At 41.6% G+C, this 21,823-nt stretch overlaps 2 protein-coding genes across 3 annotated transcripts in view; both read left to right on the top strand.

Moving 5' to 3' along the window:
* Positions 1 to 20,303, top strand: part of LOC139468497 (testis-expressed protein 2-like) — a 28,072-nt gene extending 7,769 nt beyond the window's left edge. Inside the window, exons 3-8 of one of the 2 annotated variants that reach the window (XM_071250488.1) lie at positions 1,230 to 2,132; positions 4,039 to 4,265; positions 5,078 to 5,161; positions 5,970 to 6,182; positions 6,930 to 7,050; positions 19,421 to 20,303. In XM_071250488.1, coding sequence (XP_071106589.1) covers positions 1,230 to 2,132; positions 4,039 to 4,265; positions 5,078 to 5,161; positions 5,970 to 6,182; positions 6,930 to 7,050; positions 19,421 to 19,495 — 1,623 coding nt within the window. In that variant the 3' untranslated portion in view covers positions 19,496 to 20,303. Of the gene's footprint in view, positions 1 to 1,229; positions 2,133 to 4,038; positions 4,266 to 5,077; positions 5,162 to 5,969; positions 6,183 to 6,929; positions 7,051 to 8,579; positions 11,952 to 19,420 lie in introns of those variants that run through there. The other variant, XM_071250487.1, reaches the window with a different exon arrangement.
* Positions 1 to 21,823, top strand: part of LOC139469610 (uncharacterized) — a 447,403-nt gene that overhangs the window by 180,999 nt on the left and 244,581 nt on the right. The window lies entirely within an intron of this gene.

Raw genomic sequence — 21,823 nt, 5'->3', positions numbered from 1 at the left:
GATACAAGCTTGTGTCTTTGACGGGATAGTCTAGTGGTTAAAGCTAGTCCAATCAGTGATGACCCTGAAAGTCTGGCTTTGATTCCCCAAATGGGTACAATGTGTGAAGCCAATTTCTGATATTGCTAAAAGCAGCGTAAAATTATGCTCACTCCCTCACTCTCTGCCCTTTGGTAAGATAGTCAATTGTTATGTTTGTTGGTTAACGCCACACTCAGCAATATTCCAGCTATATGACGGCGGTCTGTACAAAATTGTAGCTGGACCAGACAGTCCAGTGATTGACATCATGAACATCGATCCACGCAATTGGGATATGGTGCCATGCATCAACCAAGTCAGTGAGCCTCACTACCTGATCCCATAAGTCGCCTCTTACGACAAGCATGGGTTGCTGAAGACCTGCCCCAGATCTTCACAGGTCTAATTGTTATGAATGACACTGCAAGTAGAAATGTTACAGGTGATGAGTTCTTTTGTTCATTTTCTTTCTTATGTGTAAAATAAACAGTGTTCAAAATTAAGCATGAGAGTTAAGGGGGTCTTGTCACAACTTTATGGTTTAATGTCCATAGATTCATATAGTATAGGAGTATATCTTATGGACCCCAGGACCCGCTTCAAACACTGTATAAATGTATACAATCAATCAGCCCTTAACTCAACCAGACAGGTTAAAACAGATTCACACATTTGCACATTGAGTGAGTGAGTATGGTTTTACGCCGCTTTTTGTTTTTTGCAATATTCCAGCAATATCACAGCGGGGGACACCAGAAATGGGCTTCACACATTGTACCCATGTCGGGAATCGAACCCGGGTCTTTGGCGTGACGAGCAAACGCTTTAACCACTAGGCTACCCGACCGCCCAAAGTTAACTGGGAAGTCATTATAAGCATATTTCGCATATTGATACACTTCAATATATTTGAGTCACAATAAGATACATGTTACAATACTCAATTTGCTCTCTTAGTGGGTAAAATTCTGCATGTTTGATGTGGCCCTACTAACATGAGGTTTTGCTATCAAATTTTATGCAATCATATTTAGCATATTTGTTTTTAGCTCTTTACTGTGGCTTCAAATTTGTGATTGAAAGTGTAGACTATATCCAGCAAACAGATACAGTCTCTGTCTGATCCTTAAATTTTATCAATTAGTGTCCAAAAAAAGTTGTCATAATAATCAACTGAAGCTGTAGAATGTCTTGTCTATTTAATCCAGGGCTGGATGAATGAGCTGTTGGAATACAGCTCCGATGACTACCATATCAACCAGACACACTCTGTCTACATCAGTCTCGAAGGTGCACATCTTAGACTGCAACGGCCAAAGATAGGGGTGCCAAAACGTGCCATGTGGGATGAAGCATTCACACCGTCATCATTCATACACCAGCGGCATTTTGACCTACAGGGTAGCCGTGTGTTCCTGCTCCCCCCTGGTTTAGTGAAAAAGAGGATATGGAGCAAGAAGTACCCTATCTGCGTGGCCCTGGCTCAGGCTGGGACCAAGTCAACCAGTGCACCCACTACAGTGTCTGGATCTCCCAAACACACCACCACACCCAACAGTGATGGAGAGTCCGGATTTGAAATCATTGATGAAGAGAAATGTGACAGTAGTATCCTCTATCTCTTCGCTCGAACAGGAAGAGAAAAGGAAGACTGGTATAAACGTTTCGTGTGTGCATCTATGGGTAAGCCTTTAGGCAATCACTTGCTAGATCTCAAGAAAGCAATTTCAAGTCAATCCAAACATAAACGGAGCAATTCAGACACTTCTTTGAGACACAAACGACAAGGTTCTACAGATTCTATTTCGTCCACATCATCACAAACTGAGTCACCAGTACCACCACCCCCAAAAGAAAATCAATCTGCGTTAGATGTGGACCTCCTGGCGTTTGCACAGTACATGGGGCGCCTCATGCCATCCACCACGGGTGTGTCCAGCCCTGGGAAGGAGAACAGTACATGGAGCACCATCAGTGGTTCCCTCATCTGTGATAAACAACTATTTTGGGTCAATGCCATGGTTGGTCGCATATTCTGGGATTTTCTTCGAGACAAATGGTGGTCTGAGAAGGTGACCGAGAAGTTACAGAGAAAACTGAGTAAAATACATGTAAGTCAGAATCTGACTGGTGATATGTGGGCACATAGAAGGGACATAAAACTAGTGGGGCTTTAATCAAGTCTAGAAATTCCAGCCTAGTTCGGCAAGGGTGGAAACTGGACTTTCATAGTCAGTTAACGCCCTTGCCTCGGGAAGAAGTAAGTAGTGTCTGCTAAAGGATGGTTGGACCACAGTAAGGTACATGTAAGTGGTGTCTGTTGAAGGATGGTAGGACCTCAGTAAGATACATGTAAGTGGTGTTTGTTGAAGGATGGTAGCACCTCAGTAAGATACATGTAAGTGGTGTCTGCCCATGGGATAGTAGGACCTCAGTAAGATACATGTAAGTGGTGTCTGTTGAAGGATGGTAGGACCACAGTAAGATACATGTAAGTGGTGTCTGTTGAAGGATGGTAGGACCTCAGTAAGATACATGTAAGTGGTGTCTGTTGAAGGATGGTAGGACCACAGTAAGATACATGTAAGTTGTGTCTGTTGAAGGATGGTAGGACCTCAGTAAGATACATGTAAGTGGTGTCTGCCCATGGGATAGTAGGACCTCAGTAAGATACATGTAAGTGGTGTCTGTTGAAGGATGGTAGGACCTCAGTAAGATACATGTAAGTGGTGTTTGTTGAAGGATGGTAGCACCTCAGTAAGATACATGTAAGTAGTGTCTGCCCATGGGATAGTAGGACCTCAGTAAGATACATGTAAGTGGTGTCTGTTGAAGGATGGTAGGACCTCAGTAAGATACATGTAAGTGGTGTCTGTTGAAGGATGGTAGGACCTCAGTAAGATACATGTAAGTGGTGTCTGCCCATGGGATAGTAGGACCTCAGTAAGATACATGTAAGTGGTGTCTGTTGAAGGATGGTAGGACCACAGTAAGATACATGTAAGTGGTGTCTGTTGAAGGATGGTAGGACCTCAGTAAGATACATGTAAGTGGTGTCTGTTGAAGGATGGTTGGACCTCAGTAAGATACATGTAAGTTGTGTCTGTTGAAGGATGGTAGGACCTCAGTAAGATACATGTAAGTGGTGTCTGCCCATGGGATAGTAGGACCTCAGTAAGATACATGTAAGTGGTGTCTGTTGAAGGATGGTAGGACCTCAGTAAGATACATGTAAGTGGTGTCTGCCCATGGGATAGTAGGACCTCAGTAAGATACATGTAAGTGGTGTCTGTTGAAGGATGGTAGGACCACAGTAAGATACATGTAAGTGGTGTCTGTTGAAGGATGGTAGGACCTCAGTAAGATACATGTAAGTGGTTTTTTGAAGGATGGTAGGACCACAGTAAGATACATGTAAGTGGTGTCTGTTGAAGGATGGTAGGACCTCAGTAAGATACATGTAAGTGGTTTTTTGAAGGATGGTAGGACCACAGTAAGATACATGTAAGTGGTGTCTGTTGAAGGATGGTAGGACCTCAGTAAGATACATGTAAGTGGTGTCTGTTGAAGGATGGTAGCACCTCAGTAAGATACATGGGTGGGTGTGGGTGTGTGTTGGGGGGGGGGGGGGGGGGGGGGGGGGTGCTGTTTGACTGTACTTTTGTCTACAATTCTATCATAACAAAGTATTACATCAGTGATTAAAGGAGAGATGAGCTGACTCCTTCGGAAGCATAGTAGACCAGCCCATGAAGGGAAAGATCAAGAAGAATAAGACAGAGTAGAATATATTTACTATGCACAATGACCAAATATAACATATCATATAGTATAGTCAACAAGCAATATTCTTCAACACCCTTAACGCTTCTGTACTGCAGACTTTGGGACTTTGAAGACAATACCAATCTCTGGTTTATCTGGTCCAGCCTCGATTATGTTTTATTTACAGGTTGCCATCAACCAGCTATACTATATATGAGGGAGGCATTAACACAATCTGAATTTCAATTGCAGGTGCCATATTTCATAGAGGAACTGCAAGTGATGGATATTGACATGGGCTCCGAGATCCCTGCCATCCGGCGTGCAGGCAAACCGTACCTGGACGAGAAGGGTTTCTGGGTGGACCTGGACATTGCTTACAATGGGGGCTTCAAGATGACAATCGCAACCAAGGTGAACTTGATGAAGCTGAAGAAAACTACACATCATAACGTCTCACAGCGGCCACTTGATAAGAGGTAAGCGTACTCACAACACCCTGTGTATAAGGTCAGCACTACATGTACAGATGAGAGTGTCTGTGTGTGAATGGTTGTTCTGAAAACTCCAATGTCATGCATTTCATCTCTCAATCTTCATTCCAAGGAGATTCAGGCTTTCCAGGATAGAAGACGGGAGGTTGGGTAGTCTGGTGGTTAGGTGTTCGCTCATCACACTGATGACCTGGGTTTGATCCCCATATGGGTAGAAATCATGAAGCCTGTTTTTCGTGTCCCCCGCTCTGATATTGCTGGAATATTGCTAAAAGCTGCATAAAATCAAACTCACTCACTCTTGGGCAGAAGCTCCTCTCTGTAAGAGGACAGAAATAGAAATTTAATTACCAAAAAAGTACATGTGCATGTGCATGTGCATGTCTATCATACATACTGCTGTACATGACTGGAATTTAAAGATCACCACTTTATGTTTTTCCTTCATAATCAGGATAAACATTTGCTATTGATCATGTCAAACCACCTCTCACTACCCAACCCAAAAGATAAAGACTGTTATCAAGCGAAGTGTTTGGATAGGGGGAACTTTAGAGTATGTTTACTTGCAAGTCACTCTGACTACTGTATAAGTAATTTGTCCTGTAATTTCAGGTACCAGAATGCAGGGATAGAAATCCCTGAGTCTATGGGACTCCACAAGCGTCATTTGTAAAAGTGTTTGAAATTGTGTGGATACCGTAAACATTTGTTAGGGGAAGGTAGAACGCTCCATACCAGATGCCATGGAAAAACATTAACCCCAACTCACATATTCCAACCCTGAATGTTGGCAGGTCGCCCATAACAGACTCTGATGAGGAGGATAGTGCGGAGTCCTCCACGGACGAAGAGGAGGAGACCCCAGCCACTGATGAGAGGTCAGTAGTGTAGTAGTACTGGAGCTGTTACTTTACACAGACCTCATTATGGTGTGGAGTAGAAACATTCACTAAAGTACTCACGGAAATGAAAAAAAACTGTTTTTTCGACCTCAGATCTTAAATAAATGCAGTTAATATACAAAATATGTAAATATTCAAACAACTAAATTAGAACTAATTGGGCGGTGGCACAAATACAGTTTATCAAATGTTTTTATGCCTTTTTAGACGTAAAAGTGTGTAAAAATGTGAATAAAACAGACTATTGTGAAACAGGGCATAACCAGGTGTAAGTAGATCAAGGTGACCTATGACACCTTGACGACAGGTGAGAACAGGTACATAATGCGTATAGTCTGTTTCTGCTATGTCAATTTGGACTTAGTTTTATTTTTGAATGTTGAAAGTGCCGACAAATTACCTCCTGTAAAGTACATTCTGTATTGTTCACTGAGATCAAAGTAGCAAATCCAGACTAGTACTTTTCGAGTTGTTTTGTCATTTCGTATTTACAGCTACGTAACACTTTGTGTCGATTTTTAAATTGAGAAAAACAGGTTTTTTTCATTTCCGTGAGTACTTTAGTCCTATAGTCCTTGCCAAACTGCCCAATAGTAAAGGTATCATAAAGACTAGAAGAAATTTGCTATTTTTAGGGGCTTTGATTTATGTTATCATTTTAAGGACTAGTGGACTAAAACTGTGGACTGTAAGTGAGCCACTGATATCTTGCCAAACATTCAGTTGGAGTGCATCAGCAGTTAAATGAATGGATGCTGACGCTGACCCCATGCTTTGTTTACAGTGCAGCATCAGGTGGCACCACCAGTAAGAAGTTCCTGAGATACCTGGACAAGATCACACAAAGTAAATACTTCCAGCAGGCCACTGAGTATAAGTATATCAAGCGTGCCATGGAGGGGGTATCCAACACGCCCCTCATTCTCACGGTGGAGGTGAAGACCCTGGTGGGGACCATGGCCCTCAACATCCCGCCCCCACCGACAGACAGGTTCTGGTAGGTACACAACACTACCTGTGAAGATCCAGGTTAGAATTAGACTGCTTGTCGTAAGAGGTGATTCACAGGATCAGGTGGTCAGACTCGCTGACTTGGTTGATGCAGGTCATCGCATCCCATCGTATAACATTTGTTACATTTGACCACTTTCTAAATGGCATTGTGTTGTTCATAGCTTTTTGCCATGGGAGCCGTGCCAATTTACACTTGTCAGAGGGGTACACAAAGTATGTGATCTAGACTACCAGTTGGCGGACTTTCATTTTGTGGAAGCCTTGGTGGCTGAGTGGTGCCAGAATGCAGGGATAGAAATTCCTGAGACTATGGGACTCCACAAGCCTCATTTGGGACTCAACCTATAAGATATGAGAATCTGTACTTTACTAACAAAGTGTTATCCCAAATATAACACTTGTTACAATTAGAAAGTCCCTGGATTCAAATACTTTAATAAAGGATAAACCCTTTGGGGCATTTTTTTTTAGACTGTCAGATGTGTTCATATGATAGAGAACCAGTCTTTATTCATTTCAACACTTACATGTTTTACATTTACAACAACACCTAGTGTGGTAAGGTAAAACTGTGTTAAAAATTCTGACTTTAGAGGTTTTAAAGAAGTGTTTTTGTTGTATTTCAGTATTGGCAAGTTTTTGTCTCATGCTAGATAAATACAGTACAAACATATACTGAAACATTCCTCTTGTTGGTTGCAGTTACTAAAATTGATCTCTCATGTTTTAGGTATGGTTTCCGTGGCAACCCTAGATTATGGCTGTCAGCTAAGCCGAAAGTTGGTGAGCGTGAGGTAACATTCAACTATATCACAGAATGGATAGAGAAGAAGCTGTCAGTAGAGTTCCAGGTAAGACAATGCAGTAGTGATACTTACTTGCTGACTGATCTATGAGAGCTCTCTTTCTTGGAACAATTCTTTGATTAAGAGAGAATGACTATTGATTGGGTTGGGAGGTGCTTGATATATTTACACACCTGTGGGTGAGTAACCCATTTGATATAACTGGTATCAAACATATGGGAGATCAAATATTGAGTTCGTGATTAGCTACTCCATGGTTATGATCTAAGTTCAGATAATGACGGACGACTGATTGTAATTCGTGGATACATTTCTCGTGCTTCAGTCGAATTCAACAATGTCTGTGTTGAAACTTTATGGTTCTAGTGTTTAATAACAGGGATGTGAAATATCCCCGTGGAAAATCATGTATTTTAAAACAGTAGTCCTCGGGAAAAATCATCTTCGCGTAAAATAAAATCAAAGATTTAAAAAAAACACTCCAAAAAATATGATCGAAAACCGGACACCCGTCGCAGATTGTCCTGTTTTCAATCAGAGCTTTCCGCAGCATAGGTTTTCGGACATCATACGTTTTCTATCACACAGAAATTGTAAATACTCTTGTTTTTAAGATAAAGTTGTCTTTTAGCCTGTAAGTGAATGAGATGTTTTACAGTTGACATTGCACGCTTGTGACAGTTGTCCTTGTGTCTGGGGGATTGGGGTTGAAGTTTATGGCAGTATTGCTCCCAGACCTGGCAGGTAGCCAGGTGCGCGGAAGCTATGCCCGATTTTTTAAAAGTACTGATTTAACTTGAAAATTTTACTGCATCTGCCATCTTGTTTATTTGACTTATTGACTTTTGCCATTGACTTATTACATGTCTTGGTGTGAATGTTGAATGTTGTGAACTGCACAAAATTGCTTAAAATGCAATCAAATGTTTAAAAGATTTCTGGGAGGGCATGCTCCCAGACCCCCCTAGACTTTTCCTCTTTTTACAGGAAAACCTGCTCACATCCCTGTAATAAAGTGTTCAACATATGTTGATCTTATCTAGTTTGCATTATCATCATCACCTTGATGATCCACAGATATTGCTGGGACTGTTTTATGGAGAATCACCCTAAGTATGAGTAGTAAGCAGTAAGTCGGTCAATAATGGTTGTTGTGTTACGTATTACTGCACCACTGCGATCATCAGAATAGACATTATGCATCAATTGAAGGCTAAAATGGTGCAATTTTGGGGTATGTAAGAAACAGATTACTGCATTCCTGCCTGTCAGAGACCATTTATCTTGTAGCTCGTTTCAGAATGTATCTAACTCGCTTCCTTGTGTTAGATAGGTTTTGAAACAACTTGTAAGATAAATGTTATCTGACAGACACTTGTGTATTAATTTCTATGTCCCCCATGTGCTGTTTGTACTGATAACAGTGTTAAGGTGGAAACAACAAGGTAATACATCATAGTGATTTTATGTACACATCTGTTGAGGTGGAGTTCATAAGTTGATATTGTGAAATTTGTTTGGATTGATGCTTGTACCAGGTATAAAACTAACCAGATCAACTGTGTATGTTTCAGCGTGTGTTTGTTATGCCCAACATGGATGACCTGGCTATCCCGATCCTTCTCCCTGGCATCCTCCCTGAAGCCATCCCTGTTGCCACGCCGTCCACCACCTCCTCGGTCTGACTCTGACAACACTGCACTTGGCAGCAGGATACCCTGATCTCCATACAGACAGCATCGCACTCTGCAGCAGGGCACCCTGATCTGCCCACAGCAAAAACTGCACTCAGCAGCAGGGCACCTTGATCTGCCCAAAGCAAACATAGCACTCCGCAGCAGGGCACCCTGATCTGCCCACAGCAAAAACTGCACTCAGCAGCAGGGCACCTTGATCTGCCCAAAGCAAACATAGCACTCAGCAGCAGGGCACCCTGATCTGCCCACAGCAAAAACTGCACTCAGCAGCAGGGCACCTTGATCTGCCCAAAGCAAACATAGCACTCAGCAGCAGGGCACCCTGATCTGCCAACAGCAGAAACTGCACTCAGTAGCAGGGCACCCTGATCAGTCCACAGCAAACATAGCACTCAGCAGCAGGGCACCCTGATCTGCCCACAGCAAAAATAGCACTCAGCAGCAGGGCACCTTGATCAGTCCACAGCAAACATAGCACTCTGCAGCAGGGCACCCTGATCTGCCACAGCCAAAATAGCACTCAATGTGTCAACACCCTGCTTTGCCCACAAGCAAAACAGAGCCCAGCAGCAGGGTAGCCTATCCTCACACTGCTTGACACTCAGTTCTCCAATAGATGCCAGAATATCCTGCTCTGCACTTGAACCTCCTCCTCACAGATGGTGCGCCTTTCTGTGTGCAAATGTGTACTGACACAAAGCTGTCCAGGCCTCTCAGGCCTATCATGCAGAGTGCACAACAATCTCTCTTGTGCCCCACAGAACCACAGAGGAACCAGTCATCAGAGTCTTCTCCCCTGGCATATCCCCACTTGCATAATTAGAGAAAGTCTTTGTTTATGATGCCTTTGTCTTGTTAGTGTGTATTAGCTTCAGTGGTGTACCTAGATATTGGTAGTTGTGTTAAAGGCACACTTCAGTGACATGTGATGATCAGGTGGTATGACTCTGTAGACCGTAATAGTAACAAGACACGCTACGTGATGAGCAGGCTATGGAACGCTGTAGACCGTAATAGTAACAAGCTACAGGGAGTGTTTATGTGACGATCAGGCTGTATGATGCTGTAGACCGTAATAGTAACAAGCTACAGGAAGTGTTTATGTGACGCGATCAGGCTGTATGATGCTCTAGACCGTAATAGTAACAAGACACGCTACGTGATGAGCAGGCGATGGAATGATGTAGACCGTAATAGTAACAAGCTACAGGGAGTGTTTATGTGACGATCAGGCTGTATGATGCTGTAGACCGTAATAGTAACAAGCTACAGGGAGTGTTTATGTGACGATCAGGCTGTATGATGCTGTAGACCGTAATAGTAACAAGCTACAGGGAGTGTTTATGTGACGATCAGGCTGTACGACGCTGTAGACCGTAATAGTAACAAGACACGCTACGTGATGAGCAGGCTATGGAACGCTGTAGACCGTTATAGTAACAAGCTACAGGAAGTGTTTATGTGACGCGATCAGGCTGTATGATGCTGTAGACCGTAATTGTAACAAGACACGCTACGTGATGAGTAGGCGATGGAATGCTGTAGACCGTAATAGTAACAAGCTACAGGAAGTGTTTATGTGACGATCAGGCTGTATGATGCTGTAGACCGTAATTGTAACAAGACACGCTACATGATGAGCAGGCGATGGAATGCTGTAGACCGTAATAGTAACAAGCTACAGGGAGTGTTTATGTGACGATCAGGCTGTAAGACGCTGTAGACCGTAATTGTAACAAGACACGCTACGTGATGAACAGGCGATGGAATGCTGTAGACCGTAATAGTAACAAGCTACAGGGACTGTTTATGTGACGATCAGGCTGTAAGACGCTGTAGACCGTAATTGTAACAAGACATGCTACGTGATGAGCAGGCGATGGAATGCTGTAGACCGTAATAGTAACAAGCTACAGGGAGTGTTTATGTGACGATCAGGCTGTAAGACGCTGTAGACCGTAATAGTAACAAGCTACAGGGAGTGTTTATGTGACGATCAGGCTGTATGATGCTGTAGACCGTAATAGTAACAAGACACGCTACGTGACGAGTAGGCTATAGAACGCTGTAGACCGTAATAGTAACAAGCTGTAGGGAGTGTTTATGTGACGATCAGGCTGTAAGACACTGTAGACAATGTTAGTGGTGTAAGAATTGCTGATGCCCAAGACTGTTGAAGCAGCAGCCAGTTTGTTCAGTTGTGTGGTCATCTAGCGGGAAGACAGCTGGTTTGTTCAGTTGTGTGGTCATCTGGTGGGAAGGTTGCTGGTTTGTTCAATTGTGTGGTCATCTAGCGGGAAGGCAGCTGTTTTGTCCAGTTGTGTGGTCATCTAGCAGGAAGGCAGCTGTTTTGTCCAGTTGTGTGGTCATCTCGTGGGAAGGTAGCTGGTTTGTCCAGTTGTGTGGTCATCTAGCCGGAAGGTAGCTGGTTTGTCCAGTTGTGTGGTCATCTAGCGGGAAGGCAGCTGGTTTGTCCAGTTGTGTGGTCATCTAGCGGGAAGGCAGCTGGTTTGTCCAGTTGTGTGGTCATCTAGGGGGAAGGCAGCTGGTTTGTCCAATTGTGTGGTCATCTCATGGGAAGGCAGCTGGTTTGTACAGTTGTGTGGTCATCTAGCGGGAAGGCAGCTGGTTTGTCCAGTTGTGTGGTCATCTTGTAGGAAGGCGGCTGGTTTGTCCAGTTGTGTGGTCATCTAGGGGGAAGGCAGCTGGTTTGTCCAGTTGTGTGGTCATCTCGCGGGAAGACAGCTGGTTTGTCCAGTTGTGTGGTCATCTCGTGGGAAGACAGCTGGTTTGTCCAGTTGTGTGGTCATCTTGTGGGAAGGCAGCTGGTTTGTTCAGTTGTGTGGTCATCTAGCGGGAAGACAGCTGGTTTGTTCAGTTGTGTGGTCATCTAGTGGAAATGTAGATGGTTTGTCCAATTGTGTGGTCATCTAGCGGGAAGGCTGAAGGAGTAGCTTACTCTGCTTGCAGGGATATTGTAAGTTGTTGCAGATTATTTATTTTGACAATGATTTATGTACATGTTGCGTATGTTTTGTATTATATAACATATGTATATTTTAGCTGTCTTTAGGGTGGCACGGAAGGTATTCTTTTGTTGATTGCAAAATAAGGTATATGATGCTTTACTTCAATATATCAGGAAAAATTATGGTCATAGAGATTAAATAATCTACTGGATATTTTATGTTACGATGAGAATTATGTTTGCTAGTTATCAGCATGTGTGTGTGTAACTAGAATAACTACCGGTGTAGTACTACTCAGACTTTGGCATGGTTGACACAGTGAACATCTATTGTTAAGATAGGTCCGTGCCTGTTTCACTGAGACACAAGAAACACTGGCATGTACAAACTGAACACCTGTCTCTGTAGCATTCTGTAATATGTAAGTTCCACAGACTTATACCATCATATTTTGCCAAACATTTTATTTTTGTAATATCACAAGATATATGGTATTTTATACTGCTTTTGTGGAATATTTTTAATTGAAGCTTTTGAGTACAGTTGATGTAACTGTTATGGCTGACATATAATGTTCAACGTTCGCTTTGGTTCCGTAATAGCTGTTCATCCCAAGTCTTATGAGATGTCATCAAAAGAGTATAAACAAACCTCCTCCCACATACCCCTCAAATGATGTAAGGGAGATAACTCTCATTCCGGAAGTACTTGTGTTGTCTATCATTAACATAGAGCCAAAATCTGGTTCATTTCAGACTGTTGGGGGGGGTGGGGGGGTGTTGGGGGGTTCATGAAAACAGGTGACAATTCCTCGTGATCATAATACAGAGGTGGAATTCTGATGTCATGGAAATATTCATTATATTTGGGTGTTTTTTTATGACTTTAATATCTGGAAAGACCTGAAATATATTTCCTCCAGGAATCTTGATCATAATTATTGATCCCAAGAGTGTCCCAAGACAGATTGGACTTGGACAGATTGGGAACCACCCTTGGGGACCACCCTTGGGTACCACCCTGTAAAGCCAGCTGTTGGCTGTGACCATTGTACCCCAACAAAACAGATGCAAAGCTGATGCACAACCAGTTGAATGCCGCAAGCAGGCCACTGTGCAAATCCAGGCTGTCACATGAGCCACTAATTCACTCAGGTGTAGAACACCATGCACTCACCAACTGATCCTGTATCTGAAATACAATCAAAGTAGTTTAAATATGTGTTAGCTTTCAGAATGTCCCTTCCCATGTACAACCTTAGAATAGAAGGAAACGTTAGGCATCTTGTGGCAAGTAAGCATTGTGTCCAGGCAATGTGAATCTGGAGTTTTATATGTCATATCACAACAACATGCACTGTTAATTTTGCACTAGCAGTCATGTAGTGTTATACAACTGTTATATATGGAGAGGAGCCATGGTGGTATTTTTGTATGATTGTCATTGAAAGTGTCACTTAGAATAACATCATTGCTTAACAGTGTCCTGCATACAGGAATGAACCAATATTTCATGTACTTTAAGGCATTTATTTGTATGGCTTTTAAGTAAAGCTTGCACCCAGTAGTGTGCAGAGAAACTTGATAGTCAATATACTGTGTATATTTAAGAAAGAGTTGTACTTGTAGCAGAGGTTTCACTGCTAGAAACAGTGACCAAAGTATTAGCTGTGTTTTGTATGGACTGAAATGCATGACTTTGTACCATTATATATTTGATGTATTTGCCTAAGTAAAATCAAATGTCTCTGTGTAAAGATGTGATAACCCCTTCATAGGAGATCGCATCAGGTGACCTTTCTTATCATCCAGTTCGAGCTTCTAAATTTTCACTTCTAGCATTCAGACAAGCATATCAGATTTCTGTATCTCAAGTTGAATGGACAGTTCTGAATGTAACTAATGAAGGCCATGCTGATGCCTCCTTTTTAGGAGGGTTGTTAGGTCTTCATGCAGACAACTATCTTATCGGAGTAAAACATTTTTGTGAGATTGTGTTTCCTAAGCCTTGTTTTCACATGTAGGATGTGTAAATCTTGTCATAATATTGTCGTCATGTATATGTGCCCATGCTTGTCTTCCTACGCTTTAATCAAACTGTGTAGTCCTGGCTGTAAGGCTCAGAATGCAGGAGGTAATTCTAGCTTGAAAAACAGAAATGCCAAATACTTGAATAGTATGGAAATATTTTTCTTGGTTTTAACAGTAGAAATCTTATTTTTTCATACCAGTATTGTCACCTTGTGCTTTCTCTATACACCTATAAGGTATAAATAGTACTAAGAAATAGGGTGCTCTGACTGGCTGGTTTCACAGCTCAGAGTTATGTCCCTTAGTTATAACAAGGCCAAGGTTACCGGCACCATCGTATCGTTGACAGCTGTGTTGTTGTCACGCAGGTTCACCTTACTTTCTGACACAGTGTGGTGCATCCTTGATAGACGGGGACAGTGGTAACATGTATGTTTCTGCATCGTTTAGCTGAATTCAATTATATTGTTAGGGTCAATTGTTAAAAGTGTTGCTGTTGTATTCATTATTGAGTTTAGAAAAGGTTCTTGTGAATTCTGTTTGAATGAAGCCCAAAATAAATTAACAAAAATATTTATTATTAAGTCATCATGCCTGTCCATAAGAACCATCAATATTTCAGCATATTAATGAGGAATTTCTTCAATCTTTTAGTCATTGTACAAGGATGTCAGTTTGACCATTTGTCTCGTGTCAGGTGAGCTACAGAGCTGCTTGCTTTGTGTTTCACTTGTAATGGTTCTGTTGTGTTCAGACGGTGACATTGTTATCTGTAGTTGCAACTTGCTCAGCTTTTCGATTAAACATCTGTATCAATTTATGAGGGTTTTACTTGAAGACTGAGCATGTTCGCATAAGATGTCAGTTTTTAATGGGTACAGGGGGCCGTTCGACAAAGCGGATTTATCTCTAAGATTATAATTAAACATAGACTTGTGACAGTCATAGCTCTGAGATGATCCCAACTCCAATACTTAAACATAGACTTGTGACAGTCATAGGGGGCAGTCGGGTAACCTAATGGTTAAAGCGTTCGCTCGTCACGCCGAGACCCGGGTTCGAATCCCGACATGGGTACAATGTGTGAAGCCCATTTCTGGTGTCCCCCGCCGTGATATTGCTGGAATATTGCTAAAAGCAGCGTAAAACCATACTCACTCACTCACTCACTCACTCACTCACTCACAGTCATAGCTATGAGATGATCCAAACTCCAATACTTAAACATAGACTTGTGACAGTCATAGCTCTAAGTTCACTTTGTTGAACGGGGCCCTGGTACTATTTTGAATTCAAGTCTTCTCCAGAACAAGAGCTGTAGGGTTTGATGCTGGTAATTTACAGGTTTCGTAAAAACTATCCTGCTTGTGTTGTATCAAGCATGACTAGTTCTTACTGGGTCAGGTTCTTCCTATCTGAGTTAGACAGTTTTATAAAATTCCCACAGCTCAGTTCAGAAATCCATGTCATTTTAGGTAGTTCATCTGCTGGTTATTTTATTCCTCTCATATATTTATTTTCTTGTAATTTTACTACTTGTATTGAGATGTATGTATTTTATTTGAAGATGGCTTGTTCAAGTGTTTATTTGTTGGTATGTATATATGTGTTGAAGATTGTTGAAGTTTATATTCCTGTATGTTGAAGCTTGTATCTAGGAAGTATGTAGCACTTTGACGTGCAATGTGTCAACGATCTGTACGCAAGAACTGGCCAAATTACTTTTCTTTGTATAGCAGCTACCTTCTTTTCTGTGTATAGAGTTAACATCCTTCTCAGCATCTAGCAAACCCCCAGGGGCTTAGACTGATTAACTATTAACTAAGTAACTCATGAAACCAACGAACCTGGTTTTAGAAATATTGGGAAATGTGGGAGGGTCATTTTATCTTCAGGGTTCTAAGGAGATGGCAGTGTTTCACGGAAAGATCATGGTGGTACGATTGTCGTAACTCCTATCCTTGTGATTGTTGCATGGATAGCTTTGTTGAACAGGTACCTGATTTTCCATCAGCCTATCCCAACAGACCATAAGGGGTAGACAGGTGCAGATAGTTTCCTAGTTTTAGGGTCCAGATGCAACAGAAGTGAGTTTAGGGCATGCTGCAGGAAGAGAATAGAAAATTAGAATAGGCTACAGTGATGCAATTTAACATGAAATATTTACTAGCCTAATTAGTTATTGCAGGGGGCAATGGGATAGCCTAGTGGTTAAAGCGTTCGCTTGTCACGCCGAAGACCCAGGTTCGATTCCCCACATGGGTACAATGTGTGAAGCCCATTTCTGGTGTCCCGCTCTGTTGTATTGCTGGAATATTGCTTAAAGCAGCGTAAAACCATACTCACGATAGTGATAGGACACGCTGAAAAGCGTAAAATAGTTATATCCCGTTAGCGGGCTAGAGGTAATGCAGGTTTTCAGTAGTGTTATCCAGGCCAGTCTGTAAAAAGACTAAATGACCAGGAGAAGTAAGATATATAGATTGATACTATTATGATTATGGTGATATCTGCATTGTTCATCAAAGATTGCTTGCCATATGTACTGACATTGAAACATGAATACATAAAGTATTTATAACAAACCAAGTGTCTGTAGTTTGAATACTGGTCATATACCATATTTGTTAGACGATACATTACGGAAGTAGAAGCAGTACATTACAGTTTCGTTTCTTGTATTCCATGTATTCATGTCGCTATGGTGTTGCCAAGAGGGACATCAGACCCTGCCAACTCACTGATTTCCTTAACATTTATTGAAGAAGACCCAGCACAGACGTTGGTATTACATGGTTTGATTGATCAAACTACCAGCATTGACAGCATTTCATTGACAAGTTAAAATATACAGTTGTGGCCATAGTCTTGATAGACAACTGTATAAAGTGAAAACTTGCCTGACCCTGTTTAACCTGAAGTCCTTCTATAAAATAGGGACATAACTACATATTTATGATTTGTTAATCCAGATGATTTTGTCTGGAATGTTATATTTGTGATTAACAGGGTTTCATTAAAGTCAACACCACCACCTTTAGTCAGAACATATTCATGTGTTCATAATGGTCAGACTTGCTGACTTGTTTGATGCATGTCATCATATCCCAAAGGCATAGGTTGATGCTCATTATATCAAACAATGGATTGTCTGGTCAGACTTGTTTCTTTACAGACCGCCGTCATATACCTGGAATATTGTTGAGAGCAGTGTAAAGCAACAAGCAAACAATATCACATATTCACCTCTTCAACAGACCATAATAAGAGTTTTCTATTCAAAATGTCCCACAAGTTCCCTTGCAATCTAATGAGCCCATGTCAGGTCTTCCTAGAATATCCAGAAGTTTGGAGGTAAAGATGCCCAGAATGATATTGCAAGAGTAATGACACATCTATTGAAGGAGCAATACTTAAAGGACCTCAGTACTTGGCCTGAAATGTATTTTTCTTTATACAGACTATGCTGGAGGAGCATGGTTGTGTTTGTTACAAGTTTGACCTTTAGGATAGCCATGATGTGTGCTGTCTTTATCTACACTTACACTAGTCAAACACATCCTCTCTCGAGTCAAACACATCCCCTCTCAAGTCAAACACATCCTCTCTCTTGTCAGACACATCCTCTCTCTAGTTAAACACATCTTCTCTCTAGTCAGACACATCCCCTCTCTTGTCAAACACATCCTCTCTCTTGTCAGACACATCCTCTCTCTAGTTAAACACATCCTCTCTCTAGTCAGACACATCCTCTCTTAGTTAAACACATCCTCTCTCTAGTCAGACACATCCCCTCTCTTGTCAAACTCATCCTCTCTCTAGTCAAACACATCCTCTCTCTAGTCAAACACATCCCCTCTCTTGTCAAACACATCCTCTCTCTAGTCAGACACATCCTCTCTCTAGTCAAACACATCCTCTCTCTAGTCAGACACATCCTCTCTCTAGTCAAACACATCCCCTCTCTTGTCAAACACATCCTCTCTCTAGTCAAACACATCCCCTCTCTTGTCAAACACATCCTCTCTCTAGTCAAACACATCATCTCTCTAGTCAAACACATCATCTCTCTAGTTAAACACATCCTCTCTCTAGTCAAACACATCTCTCTTGTCAAACACATCCTCTCTCTAGTCAAACACATCTCTCTTGTCAAACACATCCTCTCTCTAGTCAAACACATCCTCTCTCTAGTCAAACACATCTTCTCTCTGGTCAAACACATCCTATCTCTTGTCAAACACATCCTATCTCTTGTTAAGGATACTCTCTCCAGTCAAACAAATCCTCTCTCTAGTCAAACACATCTTCTCTCCGGTCAAACACATCCTCTCTCTTGTCAAACACATTCTGTCTCTTGTTAAACACATTCTGTCTCTTGTTAAACACATACTCTCTCCAGTTTAAACACATCCTCTCTCCAGTCATTGTCAGGGGCATGGGTGACCCAGTCGTCTAAGGAGCTGCAATTTGCTGTGAAGAGTTGCATCCCATGCACACACCAGAAACCTATATTTGTTGGTTCAAATCCCAGTTTGCTCCAATTATGTTTCTAGGTTTGTCAGCACCATACCCATGTTTCACCAAAGTGGTAAACGTCTAAGACCTGCATCCCTCTACATCAAGCTGACACGGAGTGATATAACTGGAATACTGTTAAAAGCAGCGTCAAACCCAACTCATTTACTCACACAACCCATTGTCATTAAGTAGCTGTGGGCAGCGTCAGCAGAGACCATATAATAGATTATTATATATATATAAGTGATATAACTGGAATACTGTTAAAAGCAGCGTCAAACCCAACTCATTTACTCACACAACCCATTGTCATTAAGTAGCTGTGGGCAGCGTCAGCAGAGACCATATAATAGATTATTATATATATATATATATACTATTATATGGTCTCTGGCGTCAGACACTAGTCACCAGGGCTGGATGTCCCAGGACATTTTGGCTGGTCGATCTGGACTAAACATAAAGTAACCTCATATCAAGAGGCTTCATGGATGATATGCAAAGATCCCAGTATATACCATGCACGATCGTCCTGAGGCAAGGGATTTCGCTGACTATAATCCAGTTTCCACCCTTGCCCGAACAGGCTGGAATTTCTGGCTTTAATCATACTTCTACCAGTGGCTATCACGAGTTATGTCCCTTCTATGTCCCTCCTATTGACCAAATAAATTCCACCTCTCATATCACATGAATTTGCTTCAAACAAAATGGTGGCACCCAGTCAAGACAATCTGATTGATAATCAAAATCAATATTGTGATAAAACGTCTCTTAATTCACGAAGTGCATCAAATTGGGTGAGCACCTTCATTAAAAACATTAAAATATTTGGGAAATATCTGTTGATCAACTTAAGAATGACACTGTCTCAGTATCCAGTCATAACTATGATCTAAACTTATTTACTAAAGATATTGTATTTACACAAACAGCCAAAATAATAGATATTGTTGCAATGGAAATATTTACAGTATATTACCAGGACAAATAAATGTGATTTGACCCTAACATAGACCTTTAGCTGGTGATATTGGCCAGGGTAGAATGTGGATCCAACTTTCACCAAATTGGACTTCTTTTTTTAAATTTTAACGTCGCGGACCTGTGTCAATGCAGAAGTTCCTCACACAATTAACTAACACACTGTGATAAATAGTGCATTAAACAGTCTCTGACTATAGTTTGGTGTTTACAGAGAGTGTTTGTCCAGCCTAACATGGATGATGTCGTTGTTCCCATCTTTCCTGCTTTTGTTCCGGACTCTGGATGAAACGCTACATCGGTTGGGGACAAGGTTATCGACACGGAGTGAAGAGCCACTTAAATCAAACTGATTATTTCCAAAAATCACACTTTGATTGCGTTTTATTAATTCATGATACTGCATATTATTTTCTGCAAGTGATTTGCACTAGCTTATTTTTACAAGGCCGCTAAATTGGATCAGATGGGCAGGAGGAGTGGGGGATTGTGTGTCGTCATATCCCAAACAGCCTCTCATTCTGTCAGTGTCTTGTTAGCCTGGCCCGACTCCATTTACATGCTGGAATATTGCTGACTGAGACTTGCGCTCATTCCTTGTAGTTATAGATAGTAAGTTTTAGACAGATTAGTTTGTTGGAAAGTTTTAGTTTCACAGAGTGTACCATTCTACAAGGACCCAAGTGTACATGTTTGAAATATGTAATGGCTAGCCTGTATTGAAAAAACTGATGTGAAAATGTCAACTTTGAATGTTTGCTTTATGGGGACATTAAAACATGCTGTTGAATATGGCCGTGATGAAACCCAGGATGTTTGTATATTAAAGTTGTATGTGATATCCTCACGTTCTTAGGTGTGCCTGAGAAACAATCAGTGTTGGCCTTGTGCACAGTAGTTTCAGAATGAGCAATGATGAAAAATCTATTCTTATTCTATTCTCAAATTCTCCAGGCCAACCTTATAGTTTCAGTTCATTGTCAAGTCATCCATCATCTGTACTTGTGGACAATCTGTCCCAAGAGCCATTTGTCAGTTGATGTTACGAGGTGAACAAGCTATGTCTATTGTGAGGTGAAGAATTATCTTGAATAAACCCGCTAAATAAACATGTTGTTTTAATTATTTATGAAATCTCATGTAGGGATCGTGGGATAGACAACATGAGGCTCTAGTAATCCGACTGAGGAGGTGGTTTCAATGTGAGACCAGACAAGACAAAGCAATCATAGCGCTATGACTGTTGTATGTTCAAGTATAGCCGTTGTGATTGTTGTAGTGCTATGATTGCTTTGTGACATGGAGACCGCCTCTGAAGTCTAGTGGTAGAGCGTCCGCCTGGAGAGTGGAAGATCTGGGTTTCAATCCCCGACCGTGTCATACCAAAAGCTGTTAAGAGATAGAACTTCTTGTTACCCTGTCTGGCGCTCGACATTAAGGGGCTAAAACAAGGGCTGGTCCGTTTGGAGTCAGTATGCTGTGTCTGAGTGGGGTATTCATGTTAAACCGCGGCATGGTATCTCAGCGGGCTAGCACTATTAAATCGGCATCAGTCCGAACTTGTACAAGCAGTCACAAACACATGTCGTTATATAAGTGCAATAATCTTGGACACAACGTTAAACCCCTTTTCACATCACCTTACGACATGGAGCTCTTGCCGATTGTCATCAACACCCTCAATGGAGCACTGCTCATGTCACTGGGCACTTGTTTACCTGGAACTGACTAGAGTGTTTACAGGCCTCTGTGATGTAGCTGGACTATTGCTGCAAGCAGTGTAACATGCATTTACTGTTAAAAATATCAACCTCAATATTGTTACTATGCTTGTGAGGCAACAGGTGGTGAGACTCGCTGACTCCGTTGATACATGTCATCGTATTCCAATTGCATAGATTGATGCTCATGATGTCATTCACTGGATTGGCAGAACATTGCAGAAAACCCAAAAGAGACAGGTCTTGGGCATTGACCCCTTCAGTGAAATCCACGAGGATTGATGGTGATACTTGCTGACTGTCCATTAGACAATTCACTGGCTTCCAATCATCCCAATCAGCTTCCGTGGTTGTTTACCCTGTCCCATTAGTCATCCACTGGCTTCCAATATATTAATCAGCTCTCTGTCCATCAATCAATGTACTGTATAAACATTGAGGTTAATAAGTATATATACACCTATGTTGTTTAGCACTATCCATCTCTTGCTTGATGAAGGTGTTAGGAACTACACTGAAACGTCGCACTAATTGTAATAAAGAAGTTGTTCATCCATAGAACTTGTCTTACTTCATCACACAAACTTCTAAATGCCACTTAAAGAAGTTATGGTGGAAGTTGCTGGTATGTGAAGCAAGGGTCACGTGCACGGCCAATTGGGATCCCATCAATGTAGGTCTATTAAAAAGACTAGCTCACAGGCATATAATGAATCTAACTGACCCAAATTCATTTCCAGTGTAGAGAACTTCAGAGATATGCTAATGTTACACAGACCATTTGTGATAAAAAGATATACAACCCACTAATAGGCGAGGTGAAGTGAGATGGGGTTTGTCGTGTTGATAGCGACGTGCATGAACATGTGTGTGTGACTGCTTGTACTGGCCCGGAC

The sequence above is a fragment of the Haliotis cracherodii genome, unplaced genomic scaffold, assembly GCF_022045235.1.
Source record: "Haliotis cracherodii isolate W230 unplaced genomic scaffold, xgHalCrac1.p SCAF_2, whole genome shotgun sequence".
Lineage (NCBI taxonomy): Eukaryota > Metazoa > Mollusca > Gastropoda > Lepetellida > Haliotidae > Haliotis > Haliotis cracherodii.
Note: the sequence above shows the minus strand (reverse complement) of the source record. Positions and strands in the feature narration are given on the sequence as shown.